Source organism: Hypomesus transpacificus, chromosome 22, assembly GCF_021917145.1.
Source record: "Hypomesus transpacificus isolate Combined female chromosome 22, fHypTra1, whole genome shotgun sequence".
NCBI lineage: Eukaryota > Metazoa > Chordata > Actinopteri > Osmeriformes > Osmeridae > Hypomesus > Hypomesus transpacificus.
The window spans coordinates 9,265,509-9,284,232 of record NC_061081.1 but is presented as its reverse complement, the minus strand read 5'-3'; the positions used below and the strand labels follow the sequence as shown (position 1 = coordinate 9,284,232).

Sequence of the window (18,724 nt, the reverse complement as noted above, 5' to 3'; positions counted from 1 at the left end):
ACATGCACACACCCACAAAAAATCTCACCGTGTCTGTGCAGTCCTTTACGACATCCATAGTGTCTTCTGGACAAAATGTCTCATTTGTCATCAACTTCCATCTGTAAGATTAGTTCAGAGGGTCACAATTACAATATATGCCATTTTACTTTATGCAATGACATCCACAGACAAATTAATTTTAAGGGATTTTAAATCTGATATATTTACATTTGAAAGGCAAGCCTTTTCATTTCTTTGAAAGCCTGTCTGTGTGGGTGCAGACTGAGATTAATGACTCTGTTAGTTCATTCGTCATGCAAGGCAGATATGCCATTTATCTTTAAACTAAGGGAAGAAAATGTGATAGTCAATTAATAAAAGCATAGTGTACTATGTTTTGACTTTATTTTATTCATGAAAATGCTTTCCACTGTAGAGGATTGTATGCTTAAGTTCTGGTGCAGTGAATCTGACAAGTTATTAGAAATTAAAAGAATCAGTATACCCTTGTTTAATAGTTTATAGCTGTAGTATCACCACAAGTGAAAACAAAAATGCCAAAATCATCATACATTAAGAAAAGACAACATTTATTAAGTCAAAATCCAACCAAACTTAGTTCTAGAAGAACATGCAAATTCAGCATTCACAAGTTCTCAACAAGACACAAAGGACATGTATACCAAAGTTGGATTGTGTAATTGCAATGAGATGAAGATCAGGTCCAAGTAATTCACAAAAATATATTATAAGATAGGAGAAACATGAGTGTATTTAATGATTATATGAGTGTATGTAGGCCCAGCAACAGTGAGAGGCATGGCAGTCAAAAAACCTTTAATGTATTTCTAGATGTCTCCCAGTCCTCCAAACTGTTTGACCCCAGACTGTTGCCCTTCACCACCCACAATCCTGTTAATGGGGATGATCTTCATTGTGGTTTCCTTCATAGAGTACCAGCGAGAATGCCAAGTGGCCCATATGATTCCGTTGTCATAGCCAAACTCGCCAGCATCCTTCTCTGTGTACTTCCCACCTAGGGCAGGAGCAAAACAAGGTTGTCATATTATTAAATGGGTTGTGAGATTCCATAGTCCAATGCGTTTAAACCAAAACTACATGAATTTCACATGTGCACACACGTTTACATGTGATTAAAACACATACATGAATTTCAGATGTGCACATGTAAGTCCTTGTGTGGTTAAAACTAAATCACATTGTATTCCATATAAGGCTGTTGTCACCTGCCTGTAGCCTTCATTACTGACATCGAAACATCTTTGATAACAGACTATTGAAGATGAAGTATGGATGATTACACACTGGAGCCATGTGGGTAGAGTACGTACCCGTGTAGTATTTGCCATTGAGGTGGCCGGCGTGGCACCGGTTCATCCACCACCCAGACCCGTCCTGGAGGGCACAGTTGCCCTGGAACTTGTCGTTGTCCTTTTCGGCCGTACTGAACTGCATGCCATTGTGCGAAGTGTAGAACTTGTCGCTGGGGTCATCGCCAAAGTCAAAACCGTCAAATGCATCGCCAGCATCACCTCCGTGGTAGTAGGCATAGGTAAGGCGGTACATGTCAACCTCTGGCCCAACTTTGAACATAGCATAGTCGGCATACCTGAGGCAAAGATGAAGACAATGAAATTAAAGAATGGACACTGAAACTTACTTTAAAGTAACTGGAGGTTGGAAGGTAGCTTTTTATCCATGTAAAAACAAAAGAAAATATATCACAGATATTCATGGTACATGAATACAATAAATACAAATTCCCATGATACACTGGTGTACAGATACTGTGATAGCAGTAAATACTTTTTGTTCCCCTCCCAGTCAACAAGCTCTATCCGAAGCACATAGGGGATGGAGGACTGGGTGGAGAGTAGATGGATCTTCTCATTGCCCAGCCAGAACTCGGTTGTGTCATCAGGGGAGAGGTAGCCAAAGCCCTCCTTGTACTGTATCCAATCCTTGCTGAAGTCCACACTTCCATCACGTCTCTATAGACAAAGAGAGGGTGAACATATGGGTTACGCTGTTACGCTTTTGTTCTTCAACCAATACATGTTGGTGGAGATGTCACCTACCCTCTGCAGGACAGTGAAGCCCCGTCCAAAAGTGTCAATCTCACAGTAGACCACGAAACTCTCTGTGGCCTTCACTGGCTTCACATAGTACAGCCCACTAGCAGTGGCTCCTTTGTTGGCAATATCCTGACAATCTGGAGTCAAATAGACAATGTGAGTTGTGAGATGACTGATGAATAGTTCAGATTAAGATAGTTTAGATTTCAGACTCCAACCACTGTATGTTGTTACTTTAAATGGACCCTTCTGCCATTTTTGAGCGAATCCTCTGGCAAATGGCGTGCCATGCACAAAGAGTGCATTCTACTCATTTAACAAGGAGCAAATTATTTTGTCCCCAAATAAATCAAACATTTCGATTGGTTCTCGAAACATTTATTTAAATCAGATGAGGGGAACTCTAAGAGAGCTCTTGCAAAATGGAAGTGACCTGTAGGTTGTTGCTGCTTTTACCTTTGCCAGTAGTAGGCTTTATCTCAACAGTGTCCTTGCATGGCTCTTTGCATTTCTGTTCCAGTTGGACGGACAGCTGTTTGAGATCCAACATTGCCCTCTTGTTGGAATCTAATGCAGATAGAAGTTCACTAAAAAAAGATGTAATAGATTTCATTATGCTAGGTATCACTTTATTTGTTTGAGAGGAGGATGGGTACAGCTCTGTGATAGACCATTTGATCAAGAGGTCTCAAATCCCCTCCTGTACATTACTTTGGATAAAAGCGTCTGCTAAGTGAATATATTTCTTACATTGAATTTAATATTGTGGGAGCAGTACTTTTTAAAATCTAAATTCTGTACAAATGCACTTTTTTGTGGTTCATGTTGTTTTAATTTGTAACTTGTATAACTGCATGCTCTTATGGGTCTTCCCTTTTGGCACTTGTTTAGTTTTTCACAATGTATGCTTCATGTTTTGGCTGCTTGCAATGTTTGGGACTACCTCGTTGTTATGATCAGTGACCTATGCTCTTTTGTAAAGCACTCTCTTGGAAGTCGCTTTGGATAAAAGCGTCTGCTAAATGCATAAATGTAAATGTAAATTATGTACCAGTATAGCCTGTGCAGCCATACTACTGTTCTCTAAAGGCCTTTGAATGCATTCAGATACTTGAAATATACATAAGGGATGAATACTGATGAGGCTTACTTGATTTGCTCTTCTTGTGTTATGATGCTCTTCTCAAAACGCAGGACATCATCCAGCATGCTTGATGACTTCTTAAAGTACTGATCTAAAATGCCAAAGTGAAAATCTATGGTTTCCGCCCATCTGCACACACACACACACATACACACTCAAACACACCCCACCTTAGAAGGAAAGCTTGAATTTAAGTCAAGTACAATTAGTCTCAGTTACAAAAGTGATTTTCAGCTATGTAAATGACTATTCCACATTTCTCTCAATTTCCACTATCCCAGCACAGTCATGCAACCCTATGAAATTATACATTTCAGTTACCAGGCTGGGAGCTCTTCTGGGCTGACGTGACCGAGTCCTTCATGTAGATCACCGTTTCCTCGGCTCCTTTTGTCTGATTGGTTATGTCAGCCAGCATCCTATCCATGTCGTCCAGGTCCCGGTCCATCTCTGGCTTGTACTTGTGAAGGTAGTCGGCTACCCCACATGTGGTGGGGCAATACGTGCCCTATGAGGAACAGACGAGACGCGGTCTAAGGCCATGGGACCCACCTACATGTCTGTGTTCTGCCAGCTCATGGGGATACATTTCTGCACTCCTGATCATGTGGTGTTTTGACATGTCGGGAGCTGTCAAACTGTTTGATAGTTGGACAGTTGTTAGTATTTTGACAGTTAGTGTGGATATATTCCTGCATTCAAAGCACGTCATGTGCCGTTGGTCAAAAGGCATAAGGGATGAGAGTGCATTGTACACTACATGTACGAGCATAGTGTCACTCTGGAGCAGCTTCTCAACACCAAGTGGAGAAAAACATATGGGGAAAAGCCAATTAACATTTGAACATATCTATTTCATTCAAGAAGTCTTGCACAAGAAATTGGCACACAAGGTGTGTGAACATACTTACAAATTGGTCGCTCTGCGTGCATGACTGGGGACAAGCCTGATTGGGAATCCCATCTCCTCTCATTTGCTACAGGAAAAAAACAAAAAACAGAACAGAACATCATTTTAGACTCCCACTGCTGACCACCCGCAAGTGCCCCCCAGACAAAAAACCCTCACACATTTAACTTACAGCAGAGGAGAAGGAAAATAGCATTAAAATTCCCACTGTTGTTGACAGAAGTGATGGAGCCATTTGTCTTTGGCCACCGTTAGTGGTGTTGACCTGTTGCAGAATGAACGGATCTCCGGACCCTCCGCTACTTTTATCCGATCAAGGTCCTTAGTCCTGCTGATAAAGAGTCCTTGTGTACACATCTCTACTCATCCCACTCATAACCTCCCCCGCAAAATGTTTAGGACAACGTTATGACTCATCTGTCCACTATTCAATTTTTTGGGGATAGGAATCAATAAAGACATTAGAAATAACAAATGTCACCCAATCAGCAAGTCACCTGCTGGTCTTGATGTTTCATGACACTACAAGTAAGTCTGAAAAACATTGGTAAGCATATCTGTTTACAATGTATTCCATACAACTGATGACAAACTTCCACATCAATATATGACCAAGCCACAGTTGTTTCAATCGTAGTTATTTGCAGGGTGTGCGATATAACATTCTTATTTGTATTGATCATGTTTCCTTTTGTTGAAAGGACTGTGCATTATTAATTATGGGTACTCAAAGCATAAACAGGCCTTAAGTAATGTTGAAAGATTCTGTGGTAATATACTGATAAGGTATTCTTAAAGGTATCACTGAACACTGTGAACAATCATTCTGCTTGAAAAGTCCTAGTTTATAATGCTTAGTCACTGAAAATACTCTTCCTATTTAACTTGAGTCATGGGTTCAACAGTAAATGGCTGTGCCACAGCCTCTCTCTTGAGCTAATCATTACCATCAACATAACATCTCTATTTCAAACACGGACAGACGTTTTATCAGTCTGTCAACAACATCAGAACATGAATCAGAAAAGTAAACAGTTCCCAATCTAACTTACAACTTCAGGCTACGTGATTGATTTCCTCTGAATTCCTTATGTCTGGCATCATTTTGATCTTTGATACCATTAAGGGTTCTACCTAATTCTCATCTTAATATTAATAATGCAACAATGTGTATGTTAGAGGAAATGTTACATTTGTGGTTCCTTTCTTTTCTTTTCAGTCAAATGATTTTATAGGTCTTATTGAATCCTTAAAAGGCTAACACTAAGAAATGCCATGATTGCACTTAGAAACCACTAGTGGGCGTTGAGCTTTCACTGCTTGCATGATACTGAACTACAAGCTGCCAAGCAAGGCGGATTAAGATCACAAACTAAACCTTGACCCCCCTTTTTAAATAATTAAAATCCGCATCACTAATCTTTCTTCTTCTCATCTCTGAAGTGGTTGGCGAGTGAGTTTGTGTTTCTCCAGCTCTGCTAAACTTAAACCACAGAGATCAATGAGGAAGGTGGAGTGGATGGACACTGTGTTAGCCATGGAGTGTTTGATCTAGATACATCAATGCTGATTTGGCAACAGCAAGTCATCCCTAAAGGCTTTAGGTCATGGTGCTTTTGATTGACAGGTTCCACATTCTCCATGACAGAAGGAATGGTCCTTTCATCCAGCAACAGCATGACAATTTGTTTGTGATGCATCGAGACACATATTAATAGTGAATGTCAACAAATAGTGAATGTCAATAAAATCAATGAAGTGATTTGATCTGAACTAAGTTATTATATGCAACTGCCCTAAAGGACCACTTATTATTGTTTCAGTAAAAATGTGTACATTTGTTTGTTTCCCTTTGCCTAGGGGTTGAACACGTTTCTGTCTCCTGCTCTGAGAATAAACAAAGCAGCTTTTTTAACAGGCTTAAGCGTTTCTCCTTCATCCTTGAATAACTCTCTCACAGGAAATTAACATTGTGAAGAGAAATGGAGAGAGAAAACTCTTAGCACGGAACTAAGAGGAGAAAAGCGACATTTCTATTATCAATGGAACCCTCAAACAGTGCTTGCGTATGTGGCACAGTTGTCCCCTTGTGGAGACAATGCACTGTGTCCTGAGTACTTTTTCTGACGTCAAAGTGTGGAAGAAAATGTTGGCGCGGTATGCAGTAGCGTACTGCCACGTCTTTAAACCCAGACAAAAGAACAATAAATAAAATATATACATACACTAGTAAGAAATCTTATAATGGATCCTTTGGTAAAAGGCTTAACCTGTCTTTGAGAAATCCAGACATGTATCTATCAAGAATTGTAATCCCTAGCCTACATAATGTTTTTCAGCATAAACTTCTTCAATCTAATTGGCTGTGGAATGTATTTGCAGCTAAGTTCTAGGATAGAAACAGATGGCCATTTGCATCTGGCAGTTAGACAGTGAACATTGTCATGGATTATGTCCTCAAGCTTTGGGGGACACCAGTTTATTTAAGTTCACTTGGAAAAAAACAACTGTTTGTGTTAATGAACCAACAACCCGCATTGTAGGAATCTGAGGTCCAAGAAATACACGTCTTCAGACTGTAATCTGTATTGTTGTTTTGTCTTGAGCGCTTTACCAGTAGCCTATCTGCATAACTCTTCTGGGTCTAGCTATGTGTGACACAAAGGGCAAGATGACATTGAACACTTGGCACCATGACTTGGTGTGACATGCAGAGACACTTGGTGTGACATGCAGAGACATATTAGAGTTATACTGATACCTCAAATACATTGTTGTAAATATACAATGCACGTGCACCGTAATGAGAGGCTTGCCGTATTCAGGTTACAAGTTCAAAGTCTCCAAAACCTTGTATCAGCCTGTACCTAAGCCGTACCTAAGATTTATTTCCAAGGGTTAAGAAATCACAAAGACTGAATTGACGTCTGTACCATTCAGTGCACTTAATTGCTTTGTGTGTAATGTAATGTGCTTGCATCTATGCCAGCAACTGTGCCGCCCACCAAGGGGGGCTGTGCCCCCCCCTCCCTCCCCCCCCCCCCCCCCCCCCCCCCCCCCCCCGCCGAGTCACATCTGGAATATTACAATAATTTTCTCAAAATGTTAATAACTGTACTGATATTAGTCTATGCACATCATAATTTAGCAACATTCATTGTAAAATAAGAAACCAAAGTAAAACAGCATATGATTTCTTAACTCCCAGACTGAGATGGGGTTTTCAACTAGCCTATACTACAAAAGCATAATACAATTATTGAATATTCAGTTTTGGCTGTGAATTCTGGTGTGCCACCCTAAGATTTCTAGTTCAAAACATCCATTAAAAGGTCAGTGCAGCGTTCTTTGCTTCAGGGATAGAGGCTTCAGCCCTCTTGGTCAGACCTGGGAGATGACTCTGCCTTCAAAGGAACATATAGTTGTTTGCATTTTTCAGGACACGTGGAAATCCCAGAAGGTTGTGGCATTACATTCAGATTTCTGTCTTTCAACCCCTTCAAACTATGTTGGAAGGACATACCCCACCAACATCCCTCGCCGACTGCCTTTGGCTCTCCACACCAAAACAAACGGATGAGGTAGACTCGGTAGCATACGAGGTGGAACCTCCTGTGGGCACCTGGGTGATAAATCTCACTTGGCTACCTTTCTCTGACCTAGTTTTATTATGGGAGAGAAGTAGGCGCAGGACAGATATAAGGCCAGGCTGACCTCAGACTGAACTGCAGGGTCTGTGAACCAAACAGCGCTGAACTTTGGCTGAACTGCCCTACATCTCCTTCTTCTCCTCCTCTTCTTCCTTGAGACACACACCAGATGGAAAACACTTCCCTTCCCTCCTGTCTCTATGAAGTGCTGTGAGGCCACTCGCTGGCTAACCAATCGTACGCTGGTGTGCTCTGTGTTGGGAAATCACTGTTTCAAACCCCAAGGTTTTTAAGAAAGATATTGTAAATACTACATGAAAAAAATGGCATGTAATCAAACAGGGGCCTTTCTATGTCCATTACTGTACACTGGCAATCCGAATCATGAGAGAAGACCTTGAATAACTAAATAACTAAATAAGGTTCTTTTAATTTTCACACATTCAGGGGTATTGAGTATTCTTGTCAATACCCACCGCCTCTAACAGTAAGCTTTTTGACATTTACAGTGTTTTTACAGCAAAAACAAGGTCAGGTGGAAAAAGGATTAAAGCAATGTTCATAAAATCAAGCACTATTAAAACAAGATGCTATGATAGCATACAACTTGTAGGTGCCAAATTAAGCCCACTCAGCAGTAAACATGAAGTGCATACAACAACAAGAGGACGTGGACATAAAGCACAGACAGTAAAGACGAAAACATAACGGAGATACTGTTAAATAGACTGGGGATTCAGATGCCAATGCGGCGAACAAACCTGCCAAGCCACAATGTGCAATGAACCATTTGACGTTTAGCCATGGAGGACACCTAGTGGTAAGAAAACCTTTTTAGCGATGGTTAAACCATTGGCTTTCACCTGGCATACGAGTTTCTTAGTCATTAACTCCAGGGGTCAAGAAAGAAGCTGGCTAAGAATTCTATTGGTGGCAATGGTGGAATTTAAGTTTAGAGTCCCCTTGTTAAAATATCCTCTGGTGGCCACAATGGGTCCATTTGACCATGGAATGAATCTGGCAGGAAGGAGGTCAAAGGTTTGTTTTAATGCCGCTGAGAGTTCAACTGATGGTCGAAGACTGTAAGCCTGTTCAGCTGAAGGTGGTATGACCAACATTATTGCTGTCAAACACAGACTTACTGTTGTTTTTGCATACAAGTAATACGAACGACAATGGCAAAATGGCTGCCCACATGTACTCTTAACACCATATTATGTTAACATTTCAACGTCTTTTTCCACGTCAATAACCAGTTGGTGTCAGCTCCTGACCTGCATTGGATGTGACTAAAGAATGACCTCTCTTCTCCCATGTAATTAGCATCTTACAAATTCCAAGATGGTCAGTGACCATCATATCCCCAACCATGTGTTTTGGTTACCAACGGGGGTTAGAAGTTCACGAGCAGGCCTGGAATTCAATTGGCCTCTTTCTTTGTATACTTTAGGTTCAATCAAGTAAATAATGTGGTCTTTGTTAAAACTGCAGGCCGGCTTGAGCCACTGCCAAACACTATTGAAACTCTGTAGCTGTTGATATCAAAGTCCTTGTGATTTTTTACATGGCACACCTGCTTTGACAACAATGACAGTTCATTAAGACACCATCTGTTTCTGGTTTCATCTCTCCTTCCATCACCTCTTCTGAAACTAGAGAGTTTTTGCACTTCATGTGCAAATTGCTGTTAAATCGTGTGTCTTTTATGTAGGTTGATTTCATGGACTAAGGTGGTCCCTGGGCACTAAATGTTCAAAGGCTTAAATTCAAGGTGTCACAAAAGGAGTTTTTTGATGTAAAAATATGAACGTAAAATTGAAGCCTACGGGATTACAAGGTAATCTGCTCTGTGGAATGCTACTTCTCATCCTATGCCTGTCTAGAGCACAGGGTAATTTGGCTAACACTCTCTTCATACCCTCCATAAAGGTCCCAGATTGGAGACAGAACAGACTGACCACTGTGGGTCCACACACAAGGGCAAATTGTCCACAATGTCTCTAAGAGTCAATGAGCTTATTCCACCTACTAAGACTCTTACATTTCACAAACCAGACCTAACATGTTTTTCTGCTCATTAATATATCCAGGTCAAGGACTAAACATTTAAACATTAATATTTGTTAACCCACTGGTAGTATCTAAGTTCATAATAGGAAATACCCTTAATTGAAGTTTATACAGTACATAATAACAGGTATTGTTTGGACTATTACTGGAATTTTGTTCAGTTCCATGCAGTTCTGTAGAAAACAATAACACGTGCAGATACTATGTAAACTAAATTCCCTAGACAGTTTATCATGGATAAAGAAAACAGCCATGAGCACGTGCAAAATAAATACTATGGGAATAACAGTGGTGGCCAATCGTCTATCCAGGATTAACCTAACATCACTGCTCCCTCCTTTGGTGTACTTGAGGATATAAATCCCAAGACGCCTCTACCCTCCCACAATACTTTATTTTAAAAGTTCACGATGCTTCACTCGCTAACGTTCCTGGTGGAGAAGCTATCCCTTTTCTCACACTTTAAACTTGTTGAATTTTGGTCGTCAGGCAGGCAGCAGAGGGAACGCACAGAGCGCGAAACGCACGGTCGGGTACCGACTCTAAGAAGAGGAGACCTCTTAGAAGTTCCGCGAACGTTGTTTACCCACTTCGGAATCTATCTTGGCGACAACAAAGTTGCCCATCTGATTCCTGACATAATGCCCGTGCTAACTAAAGATGACGCTTTAATAAAAACAACTATCACAAACAAGAGACTGATCCTTGGTTGCATTTACAAAAGCGCCACGGTGCGCATGGACACCTTTGAGGACTTTGTGTACGGCTCAAAAATCAGGGTTAACCATACGGATAAATCGAGAAAGGTACAACCGTTTCCAAATGAAGGTGTTGCTAAAAGGGCTGAAGAACTCATTGGGTCGATTCCTTACAGTTTGCTATGGAATAATTGTGAACATTTTGTTACGTACTGCAGATACGGCACAGCAACAAGTCAGCAAACAGAGATGGTAGCTATACTTTCAAGAAACATTTACACTTCTGGAATTGCTTCATTCTGAACATTTTATTTAACTTGAATGATCTGTTACTGATTTTCCTTTAGATTGGCATATACATTCATAACCATTATTAGGGCGTAATCCACACCGGGAAATGTACGTGATTTCAAAGATTAAAACATAGGTCTTCGTTTGCATACTCTTTAGTCAATTTCCATGATGATAATGCAAATCTTAGGAATGTTTTGACTTGAATCAAATGGTAACTTTTGGAAATTGCGATTGATATGACGACGCAGTAACCAATAGCCTATGCTTTTAAAATATTTGCCACAGTAAGCCTACTGAATGCATGAAACTCATGCGATGTACTTCCTTTGTAGTTCTGCAAGTGTCTGAAATCAATCATCAGAGACCAGAGAAGTATAAATCTTACAGTCCTCCTGGGAATGATTTCCATCGTCTGCTTCGGCCTGGCGCCCTCGACTGCTTTACCCACAATTCTTATTTCATTCATCCTGTGGATGGCTGGCTGAAGAGCGGAGGACTCCAAACTCAATGGACAATTAATGCCACTATGACATGACGCTTTGTCATGGGTAAACCTTGGAATCCCTTACAACACCTAACTCCTTTCCCCCAAATGCTTTTATAGATGACGGCTGAAACAGAAATCAACCTTTATTTTCTTTCATATTTACTCGAGAGAAAAAATGTTATATATAATAAAAGTTTGTTGTTAAAACCAGGTTGAATACTTATGCACAGCTAAACACATAAATCCTGATCTTGGTCTGGTAATCTTTTTCAAAAGAGCTTTTACAAAGGCTCTGAGGCTAACGTAATTGGCCGTGTTCATGTATCACTGAGTATTTCAAGAAACCAAAATATGAATATTCATGAATGATTGTCCCCTTGACAGGAATTTATTTTATAAACACTAAATTAAGGAATTGGTTCAGGCAGACATTTTTTTTATTTTTGTTACTCTTAAAGTTTGAAAGATAATGTCAATGTTGATGTAGGCCCAATGAGCTACTGGGATTATTATAACTCCTTTATGCACATGATACATACTGTAAGATTTTTTTATTGTAAATAAATTGTATTTTTATATTGGGCTACTTTCTGTGTATTCACTATAACAGCCTGTCAATTATGAAAATTCTATGATACAGTGCAATGTGTAGGCTATAGAGCAAATACTATTTTCTTTACATGAAAATGCATTGAAAATAACTGAAATGTAAATAAAAATGATTATGAAATGAATCTTTGTTGCAATTCATTCGTCCCCTACTACAAAGATGATTTGGCCACCTAGGGTTTAAATATCTCATAGATCCACATTTGGAACCACATAAATCTTAACAATAAGAAGTGTCAGTACTGTTTCACATCGCAGTCATGATCACATAGGCCTTTGTTGTCTCCCTTTCACAATAATATATTAAGGGGTCAGGTCAACATAATTAAACCATTTAGACTTTATACCTACAAATCTGAAACCTTCTAAACTAGGGTTTTGTTTCATAAGAATTACACAAGATTTATTATGCAAGATTTCCAAACAAATTATTTAAATAGAACACTAATTAAATGGCCAATTGCATCTAGGTTGAGAAATTGAGTCCTCCAAGCAAACATGTGCAATTGAATAAGCACCTTTATTTGCGAGAAAATCTCATGGAAACAATTGACTAATCTCTAATCCTAGCATACAAGCTCCTCCCAAAACTCGGCCAAATAAAAACACAGGAGAAGGCCTAACATTCCTTGTATTTGCCATCATGTTCCCTCTTCAACTCCTCAACCTTTTCTTCACGGCTTCCACACTGGAGGACAAGAACCTTCAGAGCCCAGACCCAAGCCTTTACAAGCGTGGGGATCTGCTGGAGGTCCCGAGGACCATGTTCACTCACTTCGGTATCTACCTGGGCGACGGCCGTGTTGCCCACCTCATCCCAGACATCCTACCTCTGATCACCAAGAACAAAGGTGCCATCAGCACCATGGTGTCCAACACCCGTTTGATACTGGGGTCCATCGCCAAGGTGGCGAGTGTCCGAGTGGACTCCCTGACCGACTTCGCCTACGGCTCGGAGATCCTAGTCAACCACACGGACAAGCTATGCAGCCAGCCTCCCTTGGACGGGGACGAGATTGGCAGGAGGGCGGAGAAGATGATGGGCTCAGTCACCTACAGTCTGCTGTGGTACAACTGTGAACACTACGTCATGTACTGTCGCTATGGGATGGCCATCAGCTACCAGACCTACCAGGTAGGCAGCAGAGGGACACAGTAACTCATTGTGTCAGGGATCAATAATGGCTTTCTATTGTATTCCAGACAGCATACAATACCTTCTATTTCTGTCAGGTTGTATTTTCTATGACAGATGTACTCTATGTTAGTGACTTGAAGTGAACAGCCCTGGTCATTTTTAGTCTTCTACTGTTCCCTCCATTCTATTTTATTGTATTTAACTGATGTCCAAATTAAGGATAGCTCCATTTTTGATAGCGTTGAGTAATTGGGAGTGGACTAAAGCGCCTAGTTGTAGAAGCTTTTTAAGGTCTCCAAATGCATAGGTACAGTATGTAGCAAAGGGATGAGTAAAGTAACATGATGGGAATTGTTCTTAAACGTTTTGAAAGTGGCAAATCTTTCTAATACTGTGAAGGATTGTGTGGGAAAATTCTCTGCTTGTGTGACAAGCAAAATAAGCTAATCTGAAAGTAAATTCCAAGGAATGCAGTTGATGCAACCTTCTTTCAGAAGCCGATTGCATGTCGATTTGACCGTATTTAAAGTGCTGTTTCATGCTGACATTGATTTATTATTTTCGGTGCAATAGTGTTGTTTGTTTTAAACAATAGTTTTGTTTGACTAATAACATACAAAATTTAAATTACATATCTTTTTAGTGAATAACATATATATATATATATATATTTAAAACGTTTTTAGAATACTGAAAAGTAATGTAATCATGCATCTCAATTGTCATATTACATGACCATTAGCAGTAAATAACCTTAACCTCCAGGCCTCACAGCCAAAGTAAGACAACCATGCATGGCACTGAGGAAAAGACAGTTTGTAGTGTACTATAATGCATACAAAGTTACAAACTAAGTTGAACTCACAAAGCCTACAGCAATGGTGAGCAGCACCATCTAGTGTTATTTAGCACCTACAAGTAAGTAGACATAAGCAACTGTCTCAAAGCTGCAGGATTTGATTACATAGTTAAAATAAAACAGTATAAATATGATATTAATCATCACCGATCTTTAGATTAGATTAGAACTAATCTAGAGATTAGATCAATTATCCAACTCGGTTAACAAAGTCATAATTTTGTCTCTTGCAGTTCTGTACGGCAACCAGGAAAATCTTCTGCAGCAAGATGAACGCCTACCTGACGGCCCTCTGTAGTATGGCCACACTGTTCTACCTGGGCTGCCTCACGCCACTCACCACTCTGCCCACCCTCGTGCTCCCTTTCACCATCTGGATGGCATCTTAAAAGGACTGCAAACACATGGCTGACGTCAAAAGACTTTAAAATAGAATGGCAGAATGTTTTCCAAGAGTGGAAACGAAGCCCGATGGGAAAGGTCAGATTGAAACTGGCCGTGGACAATAACAAATTGGTGTTGAATGCATTAACTACACTTTGTTTTCATTATTATTAAGTTACAGTGGAAGTGAAGAGTTGATCTTTTAGTTCCATAGGCTTGGGTGCATCATTTTAATAGCAGAACATTCACTGTGGTCCTGGTAATGACACAAAGCCAAGCCATGTTTTTTCTTATGTGGAAAACTGTATAAATGACTGTAAAAAAGAAGAAACTGATCATGTTTAAAGTTGGCTTGGACAACGTGCAATACATTTTTGTATTCTCTGTAACATGGCGTGAAATACCTCATGGCTGTGAAATACCTCACGCATGTTAAAAGGCATACCAGGGATTTTATATATAATATCAAATCTGTTTAATTTCTGCCCATTGGGCTCCAGTAGACTGTAAATCAACAGAAACTGCCACTAACAGACAAAATAATTTTGCCAGTAGGCAATGTCAGTTTGTTTGTTCCTGCAGATAATTTAGATGCAACGGACCAATAGCTCTCAGAGCAGGGATGGAAAGAAGGGGAGGATATAAATAATTGCAAATCGTCATTGTGATCCTAATACTTTGGTAATTGACCGTACACTTGACTTCGACCCTATATGGCTTAGTGGATAGAAGGAAAATAATGATTTCAGTGGGGACACGTAAATTATACAATTTTCTAGATGATTGAACATGCGATTAAAGTATGTGAAGAATCTGTTGAGACAAATGTAAAAAATTTACAACACGTGGTTGCAGGCATTTATATCCCACTGCTAGAGACAATTTATGTGCAGCAGAGCCTGGCTTAGTGCATTGAGGACAACATTCAGAAGACATTATCTTCTAAGGAAGATTTTCATTAGAACCTGAAACACAGTTCATGAAAATGAAATTTAATAATTCACTGACCAAAAAGTGCACTGTACTTGTGAGTCTAGGTCAGGCTCAAAATACAGCAGAACCATATTACTTTTACCCAAGCGATAATGACAGAAAAGTGCAGGTGGTTGCATGTGAGTGCAGTGGGCACCTTGCAATCTTCTCATTATAGCAGTCTGTGTGACATAAATGCAGTTCAAAATTCTGTCCATGTCTAATGGACCCAGGTCTTCCTTCCATTCTCTCCACTTTCCCTCGATCTCAATCTACTTTTCTCTACAGCCCCCGACCCTCCATCCTATCCATCTCCCCCTCTCCTTCTCTTCCCTTCGACCCTCTCATCTCTCCGATCTCTTCTCTCTCACCCTCCCTCCATATTGAAGAACAGGCTAATGAGGCTACATGGACTATAAAGTAGATGACTACAGGAGGAATAATCAACCCTCCTGCCCTTGCAGGGTATTAACAGGACACACCACAAAATGATTCCAGCAAGGGGAGATGAACAGATAACAGTCATAACAGTATATGGAATGGTGCCCAACAGTCAATAACCTTGCCTATACAATCTGTATCCAATGTCTAATTAGTTTGTACTCAATTATAGCTACTATTTTAGAACTCCTAAATGTATTTGTATGTAAGAAAATTAGATATTAGAAAGCTGACCAGCTTTGATCAGACTAAACATCTCCCTACCAATTCTGAGCTTCACAACTGATTGAATAGGCCTGACTTTTACAACTACAAGTATGTAGTGGAATAATTTTGTGACAACCATTGCCGTGGACGTGATTGTAGTCCTTGCACTCCATTCTGGGAAAGACCACTACATGTCAGGTCGTCCTTCCTTGCTCTATAAAAAAAACTGCCAGATTCCTGCCCTGTTCTGACCCTGGAAGGAGGCAGCCTGGCAGAGAGTAACTATAATACATGATCGTTACCTAGAAGTCACGTTGTGGCAATCATCCAGACCAAAGAGAGCAGTATTGATTTTGTAGTAGAGGCAGTTCATGTCTATGATTCACTGTATCCATTAAGAAAGGAAGGCACGGGGGTAACAGTCCTCCTGCTGAGTTTGAGGATACATCACTGGCTTTGCAGGGGGCACTTCTATCTTGCAATGCGGATGCGTCATTCAATTCATTGCAGTCATTATAGGTAGGATTGGAGCCTGCTTAACTGCATTGGCAAATCTGAGGCTTTGTCATTTCAGTCTGAAGGTAGCACTTGGAAGGATCCAAGATGTTTAAACTTTTACAGGGAATAGACCAATGGCGAGGGACTCACAATTAGTTTGATTTAGGCCACTTCTTCTAAGGACCTTCTGTCTGCACACCATCTGTTACTGTTGTCCAGGCTGTTTGATAACACATGCTACACAATGCATGGTTCTGAAAGGTTCTAAAAGATGCGTTCTCTGTGGTGAAGACTACATATTTGCCAGGACAGGACCTATCTGCCATCTTTATCAGAAATATGTTCACCTATTACAAAGCAAAAATGTGTTTTATGTACCTACAAAAACTGTATTGCCTCTGTTTGCTCAAATCCTAAATGTTTTGTGTTATGAAATGTAACCCTCAAGCCATAGCCCCTTGTACAGTAACGTAGATTCATGCACCAAACTCTGCAGATACACCAAATTCTTCTCATTGGGGTGGTATAATACATATTTATGGAAGAAACCTAGCGGAAATTTTGAAATCCCCTGGCTGCCTATTAGTCTGATTGAACAACTACATGTTTCCCCTCACATGAGAGGACACGAGGCAGGCCAAAAGAAATTAAACAAAAGTGAAAAACGGGAGGCCTCTCGGGTGCCAATGTGCCCACATCGTTCTTGCTGCCTGGGTAATTTAAAATGGACACAGTGCAGCTACAAGCAGCCTTGGCTATATTAAAAGCGTCAAGTAAATTTTGTGCGCCGGCATTGGCAGTAATTGTGATGGATATTGTGGTGGAGATACGGTTGACCACACAGCACAAATCATTAGTGCTCGGCATGAGAAAGTGTGTGTGTGGTAATGTTAGGCTAAACTAATTACACGTGCGCCGGCAACACGGTGTAAGGCGCTAGCCATGCTACTTCTTAATCATGTTACAAATACAAATATACCTTAGTTATTTGCAGATGATTAAGGTTGTGTTGATTCAATTAAAGGTTATACGGAAAATGGAAATTGGAGGCAAGTGTGGCTTGAGAAGATCTGACCTTTTACCTGATCTCCACAAACAGTGTGAAAAAATGTTATAAAGCGTCTGTCACACATGTCGGCAGTACAGTCTTATCTTTTATGTCGTAGAAATGCAGTGGCTGCGAACACATGTATTCTACATGGCAGAAACCGGTTCTCCATACAAAATTATGGACACATACTGCATGTTTTAGGTCCAAGTAAATGACCGTGGATCTTTGTATGCCTCACCGTTTACACCAAAACCACAGGAATCTATTTTAACTTCCAGAAAAAAACATATCCAGGCCAGAAATAAGCCTAAAGTATGTCTCAATTACCAGACCAGAAATGAAAAAGGACAATACTCCATTTGAACCAAGAGTGACAATACACTTTTCTATTCAGACAGCCCACCTGAATGAGCTTGGTGTATAATTGACAGGTATCTCAATAAGGGTAGACACAGAGAGGCCTAATTGTAAAACCCAGGTTACATTTGGGTCTTTGTGTCATATAATGAACCCTTCCTGACACTAAAGCTCTGTGTTGTTGGGAACATAGTTAACTAGGGTACTTAGGAATGCTAAATCTACTGCTGGTGGGTAGTACAAAGACAGATGAGAAGTGAGCTATAAAAAATCCATTGTGGGTATTTAGGCATGCATCAGCCATTTCAGCCATAGATGGAACTTAATTACCGTCTAGATGGAAGAGAGAGATCAATAACAAATTACTCTTCTGTGGCCACCGCTCACTCCGAAAGGCCAAGGGATGGACATGGTAGAGTATTGTGCTGATATTGGTAGGGCTTTCCTTTTTGTGTGTACATGCTTTATCAGTGCAATATTCCTTTGAGACCTGCCCCACAAGAAAAATACTATTTAGACTCAAGGAAAAAATTGTTTCTCAGAGTTGCTGTGGGTAGAAAGAAATGCCAACCCACTAGAAATGAAGGGCTCTGTATTAGTAAGATCAGAGCATGGTCATAAATGGTTGCTTTGCACTCCTTAAGGATATCTTTTGTGTTTGACAGACTACCAGTGCCACTTGGGTAAATCAATCATTTTAAGTTCTTGGGATATACTCCAAAAAGTTAATTATTAAATGTATATAAAACATTAAAATTAATGTTTTGAACTGAAACATTGCTATTTGATGTTTTGACAAATGCTGTCATCCTCAATGCTACATCATATCTAGTAACATGCAAGTATGGGTAATTCAATTCAATGGTTAGAAAACATG

General features: G+C 40.2%; 3 protein-coding genes across 3 annotated transcripts; 2 read left to right on the top strand and 1 right to left on the bottom strand.

The window, feature by feature from the left end:
* Window positions 1-553: 553 nt before the first annotated feature.
* On the bottom strand, window positions 554-4,438 carry fgg (fibrinogen gamma chain). The gene is made up of 9 exons (XM_047045192.1): window positions 4,305-4,438; window positions 4,134-4,199; window positions 3,544-3,730; window positions 3,229-3,313; window positions 2,535-2,665; window positions 2,082-2,215; window positions 1,810-1,994; window positions 1,335-1,612; window positions 554-1,018 (listed from the first exon to the last, which is right to left on the bottom strand). The coding sequence occupies exons 1-9, from the start codon at window positions 4,365-4,367 to the stop codon at window positions 831-833; spliced, it is 1,317 nt and encodes a 438-aa protein (XP_046901148.1). The 5' UTR covers window positions 4,368-4,438; the 3' UTR covers window positions 554-830.
* Window positions 4,439-10,262: 5,824 nt separating this feature from the next.
* lrata (lecithin retinol acyltransferase a) lies at window positions 10,263-11,977 on the top strand. Its single transcript, XM_047045607.1, has 2 exons — window positions 10,263-10,802; window positions 11,177-11,977. The coding sequence occupies exons 1-2, from the start codon at window positions 10,263-10,265 to the stop codon at window positions 11,327-11,329; spliced, it is 693 nt and encodes a 230-aa protein (XP_046901563.1). The 3' UTR covers window positions 11,330-11,977.
* Window positions 11,978-12,531: 554 nt separating this feature from the next.
* Window positions 12,532-14,589, top strand: LOC124484650 (lecithin retinol acyltransferase-like). Its single transcript, XM_047045655.1, has 2 exons — window positions 12,532-13,075; window positions 14,171-14,589. Exons 1-2 carry the CDS (start codon window positions 12,584-12,586, stop codon window positions 14,324-14,326), a joined length of 648 nt encoding a protein of 215 aa, XP_046901611.1. The 5' UTR covers window positions 12,532-12,583; the 3' UTR covers window positions 14,327-14,589.
* Window positions 14,590-18,724: the final 4,135 nt, after the last annotated feature.

Coding starts and splice junctions, on each gene's coding strand:
- fgg (XM_047045192.1), bottom strand. CDS start 4,367: ATGGCTCCATCACTTCTGTCAACAACAGTGGGAATTTTAATGCTATTT. Junction 4,200..4,304: donor TATTTTCCTTCTCCTCTGCT/GTAAGTTAAATG, acceptor TTTTTCCTGTAG/CAAATGAGAGGAGATGGGAT. Junction 1,613..1,809: donor GACTGGGAGGGGAACAAAAA/GTATTTACTGCT, acceptor TCTTTGCCTCAG/GTATGCCGACTATGCTATGT.
- lrata (XM_047045607.1), top strand. CDS start 10,263: ATGCTTCACTCGCTAACGTTCCTGGTGGAGAAGCTATCCCTTTTCTCA. Junction 10,803..11,176: donor CAAGTCAGCAAACAGAGATG/GTAGCTATACTT, acceptor CTTCCTTTGTAG/TTCTGCAAGTGTCTGAAATC.
- LOC124484650 (XM_047045655.1), top strand. CDS start 12,584: ATGTTCCCTCTTCAACTCCTCAACCTTTTCTTCACGGCTTCCACACTG. Junction 13,076..14,170: donor TCAGCTACCAGACCTACCAG/GTAGGCAGCAGA, acceptor TGTCTCTTGCAG/TTCTGTACGGCAACCAGGAA.